Source organism: Gavialis gangeticus, unplaced genomic scaffold, assembly GCF_001723915.1.
Source record: "Gavialis gangeticus isolate Ggan-Ray unplaced genomic scaffold, GavGan_comp1, whole genome shotgun sequence".
NCBI lineage: Eukaryota > Metazoa > Chordata > Crocodylia > Gavialidae > Gavialis > Gavialis gangeticus.
In genome coordinates, this window is record NW_017729031.1 from 57,540,808 (window position 1) to 57,546,280 (window position 5,473).

General features: G+C 41.6%; 1 protein-coding gene across 2 annotated transcripts in view; it reads right to left on the reverse strand.

Annotated features, from left to right (window-relative positions):
• Positions 1-5,473, reverse strand: part of ATF2 (activating transcription factor 2) — a 98,028-nt gene that overhangs the window by 16,495 nt on the left and 76,060 nt on the right. For both annotated transcript variants that reach the window (XM_019522956.1, XM_019522957.1), the window contains one exon: positions 612-818. In XM_019522956.1, coding sequence (XP_019378501.1) covers positions 612-818 — 207 coding nt within the window. The remainder of the gene's footprint in view (positions 1-611; positions 819-5,473) is intronic.

Genomic DNA, 5,473 nt, shown 5'->3' on the forward strand with positions numbered 1-5,473 from the left:
GAAGGTTTGGTTAGAGATGTCAAGTCCAAGGCTACAGAGTATTAAACTAACTATACCTCCTCATCTTCAAGGCTTCTTGGTGTCACCTAAGATCTAAGCCTATTGCACACAAGAAAATTTATACTTGAGCAAAGGATGCAAAGTTGTCATCCAGCTTCAAGAAACATTCATTATATCACAATCCAAACAGTATATTTGAATATAATTGTACTAGTGTCTCCCCCAATCAATCACCACTCTATAAATGTTTCTTTAATACAGTAACAGTCTTGAACTTCAGTATCCTATAATACAGTGATGCCTGGAAAAAATATAGCACCTCACATAAATGCTATAAAAACAGATAACAGCAAGTTTATAAATAGAAATACCGTATTTTCTCACATTACAGCATGAATGAGGCCAAGTGGGCAAGATCCCAAATTTCCCAAATCTTAGAAGTTATGTTCCCTTACATTCTTAATATACCTTAACAATAAAAGTGTTTATAGTTTAATTCCTAACTTATCTATTCAACTGTCTTTTAGAAAACTATTCATATTTTAAACCCCTTACAGAATGTGTGCTCCATGATTCCAGATTATTAAACAAAAATACGGAAAAGACAGTACCTGTAACTGGCCATTCAGGGAGCTTAAGTCTTCTGCTTTTTTCTCTAGTGACTGCACCCAGACTTTTCTTTTTTGTCGACATCTTGAAGCAGCAGCACGGTTTCGTTCTAAAAACTTTCTTCTTTTCTCATCAGGATCTTCATTTGCTGCTCTTCTTCGACGGCCACCCGTATTTTGGGTTTGTGGCGTGGGCTGAACTGGGGATGCCTGAAGATAGTTAAAAAAGAAATCACTGTGTCTAGTGAAACAAAACCAGCAACTCTAAGAGTTTATTATATATACGCATACACACAGACATATATGGATAGAAGAGTGGTCATAATTATTCTGGTCAAACATTCAAATATTTTAGGTCTTTCCACTAAAGAAAATGAATTACATCAATTAAATGTACATCTATACTTTATTAGTTTTCAGTACGGTTTTGCTCACTATTTGCTGCATTTAAAGTTCTGTCAATACTTTAACCATCATTAAAGTGCTCCAAAATATCACTACATTTTGGTATTTGACACACTCTGTTTACTCACATACCCCATCCTCCCAAATAATTCACACAACTTGTCTAGGGAGGGAAGAATGAAGAAATACTTCCCCACCCTCCAGAACCTTAACTACTATAGCATGGGCTCAACATGGCTGAATGGGTGGCAGCACCCACACTCAGCATCACTCCAATTCTGGCTGCAGCTTCACAACTACAGTTCTATTGCTCAGCAGACATAACAGAACTAAAACTACCATATTTCATGATGTACAAGTCAAAGTTTGAAGCCAAAATATGTACCCTTAAATGTCCACCTCAACTTATACACTGCATCAATACTTTGAAATAAAAAAATATTGTGTTTCAAATTTTGTTTGCCTTTGAAACAGGCATGATCACTCTAATTACGTGAAACTTCTGATATAAACTGAAACTTCCAATGTCAAGGATCCATATGATGATCAATTAATCATTTGGATGATTGGATGCAACTGTTTGGGGACGACACTTCTGATGATGAAAATGACTGATAGATTTTAAATTGTACTTGGGAAATTGTTCATTGCACATAACCTGTCACTTGTGGTAGTTGGCACGACCATTGTCAGAAACAATCACGGGGGCAATTGTTCATTCTGAATTCTTCCCGCTACAAGAGAATACTTACTGTACATGGAATTTTTTACAAATGGATCATTATAAAATGTGGGTCAACCTATACACTGGATCTACAAAAATCCTAACTTTTTTGATCAGAAATATGGGTTTGGCTTATATACTATGATATACGGTAACTGTGGTCCTAAAGGGTGCACTCTGCCCCTCCCTCTTGCACTGGGAAAGAAACACAGCCGGTGGTAGTCATTACATGCTTCAGTCCCAGTCTAGAAAATCAGTTTCCTCGCTCAGCACATGCCCTCCCCCAATTTTGGAGGGCTCTTTTCTGGGGAAAAGGTGTGTGTGGTACATAAGTAAATATGATGAGTAGACCTGGAAGCAAAGGCGTTTTAAAAATTATCTTAACCATTCTGTTGCCAATATCAGACTCACCAATTATATATAGGTATTATTCAAAATTACTTTTAAAACTGAAATTTGGGAGACAATAACTCCATATAGTTTCTTTTTATCACCTCAAAAGCTTTTAACTGTTTGGTTACTTAGAGCATAATTTATGCCCAGTTACTGATTTATGCCCAGATGTTTGTCAAATGATCTCAACTAAGCACTGATATTTATTAAACCAAGGAACTATGCCAATCCAAAGACAGGATCAAATAGTTAGAAATTAAAATCTTCTATTAGATCATATGCCCCACTCCCCTCAAGGGCAATATATAGCCCCCTAACAGAGGGACAATTGCATTACAGTGACAATACCTTGGATTAAAGTCCTGTCATCTGATAAAGAAAATAAAAATGCTCCTTGAATCAATTCTCCTCATAATGGGATGTGGACGCTCAGACTTCCCATTCAATAATATTTTTATTTTTATTAATTTAAAAATCAAGTCAAAGTCCAACAGATCTGGGTATGACTTCTAGACTGATAAAAAGGGACTTTGAGAAGTTAAACTGATAGTTAAGAATTTATCATTTACAAATATTTCTCTATACTGCTTACACATTGGGATCTTTTACATTTGTGTTTACAGGACTGCCCACCTAGAAGAAAATACAGATCTGGCTTCTGAGAGTAACATCTGCACAAAATGTTGCATAAAGATTAATAACATAAGCATAGGTGTGGGCACACATTAGTGTATATGGGGAACAGACACATGATGTATGTCACTGTAAGTCACTCTACTCTAGGGTAAAGTTAGCTCATAGAAAGTCAAGAGTAACTATACACCAGTGTATAGATCATATTTTTGCAGTTATAGTCAACTTTATCCCAAAGCATCCTTTGATAAATGCAGACAACCTATTTGTCCTGGCACCTTCCTGGTCATTCAGCCCAGGGGTCAAAGGTGACTGAATATCACGTTAGCCACATCACTCCCTTGTGCGTGTTGGCTATAGAAACTGTTGTACGTTAACCATACTAGCCAAATGGGCTTCTAGGCTAAGGGGAACCTTTGTCCTTTTTATCCTATGCAACATACTTTGCTTAATAAAGCCACAAAATCAGCAAGAGTTTTCTAAAATAGCTTTTCTAAAATTACTCCAAAGTAAGTTTCTGTGAGTCTTACAAAAGGTACTAAATGTGGATTTAGGACTCTGTAAATCTTGGCCAAGATTCCTAAGTTTTAAATACCATCATATATATATTTTTGGTACCTCACAAAAATAAAAAAATGGGGTTCTACTATCCAAATATCTCCTCAGATAGGGAATGTGAACACTTTGTTATACAGAACATATGAAAATATTTTCTTCCAGGCAATTTCACCAGGCCTGACAGAACACAGGGACAACACATTTTCAACTTGTACAGAAAAGAGAAACTACCTCTTCAAATGAATTCAGGAACACTTGGCCAATTAAAAAAAAATCTATTTTTACACCAAACAATTATAAGCATAAATTATACCATTTGAATCTTACTACTTGATTTCACTGGCAAATCAAGGTCTAAATGCTATCATTTGCAACTGCAATCAACTGAACTCACTGTTGATTGAAGACACAGAGATGGAAGGGAGTTACATTTTGCATTTTACATTCTGACTTGTATTTACTCTCTTGTTCCGAAAAAAAAACAGGTAAGGATATCCTGCATGAAAGAACATGAAGTTTCCTCCATTTCCTGGCCAAGCAAATGGCCATTATAAAGCTAAATATTAAGGTGAGAAATTTCCCTGATATACTCCTCATGGGCTTTAAAAACTAAGAATTCTCAAAGCTAAGATACCACACAACTAAGCTAAGATAAAATCTTTAGGACAATTTGTCAGCTGCCTTAAAAAAAGCCTCCAAGAACACTGCAGGGGAAGACTGTTATTCTTAGGCCCTTTCTATATCTACAGGGAAAGGCACAATGGGATCTAATGCGTGATTCACACAATAGTTCCTCCTGCCATACCACATGTGTGGCAGGAGGCGCAGTCGTGAGATTATGCATTAAAATCCATCACACCTTATTGCCAGTGCAGGGGGAGCCTGATCCCAGACTCCCCCTGCACTGGCAAGAAGCAGACTCCCATGGCTAGGAGCCCCATGCACACCAGTTTACAGGCTCCTGACTACACAGGTGCCCATGTAGATCTGAGGCTGGAGGATCCCTGCTGCAGCAATCCCCCTGCCCCAGAGGTGTGGGGACATCTCTGGGCTGGAGGATCACCACAGGGGTGATCCCCCTGTCCCAGGGGGTGTAGGAAGCACTCAGGGCTGGAGAACTGTGGCACAAGCAATCCCTGATCCCAGGGGTGCAAGGAAATCCCTGGGGCCAAAGAACTGCAGGGGGAGATGGGGGTAGAAATCATCCCTGCAGTGACCCCCAGCCCCAGCTGCTTCCTGCAACACAGAGACCTAGGGATTGCAGCTACCGGCAGTCCTCAGGGTCCAGGGGTTTCATACTGCCACAGCCCCTATGGTTCAGGGATGCATGAAACCCCTGGACCCTGGGGATTAGGGCTGCTGTGATCCCTAGTGCTCAGGGATTTTCACTGGGCATGGTGCACCCCTGCAGCTGGAAGCCCCATCAGCTGACAGGGCTCCCACTGGCAGGGGAGACCTTAATACACATAAAAACTAAAGCTCAATAGCACCAGCTCTAAAGTAAGTACTAGAGGTGCACTGATACATTGGTCCAATATGGATTGGCATTGATATTAAGAAAATTGATTGCATTGGAAATTGGCCTGATGTGGCCAATAATTTGGCTGATAAATGCTTGTGCATATGTGCAGCCACAGAGCAGCACATAGGCAGTGAGGAACGGGCAGTGAGGAGTAGAGCCTTGTAAGTCTGGTGCGGTGGAAGAGGAGGGGGGAGGGAAGGGGCATGTGGGGGCATATCAATGCCCCTGCAGTGAGGGAGGAGTGGAGCTGGGGCAAGTGTTGGTCAGCCAGGGCAGGGCACTTGCTGGCCAGCCAGGTGCAGGACAGAGCTACAGCTTGCCCAGGCGCTGCTCATCTGGGAACCGCTGGTCCGGTCCTTGCCTGCCTGTCTCATGGCTCCTGCCACTGCTTCTGCCACTCGTCTGGGAGGGCTTGGGGGGGCGGAAGGGAGAAGCACGTGCCCCCAGATCTGGGTGGGTGGGGCGGGGCAGGTCGGCTGCAATGGCAGGCTGGGGCTGTGTGGGTCTCTTCCCAGCATACTCACTGTGTGCAGATCCGGGGACATGTGCCTGCCCTCCCAGATGAGTGGCAGGAGCCACCAGATGAGCACCAGATCAAAGGCTCCCAGATAAGCAGTGCACAGGGGCAGG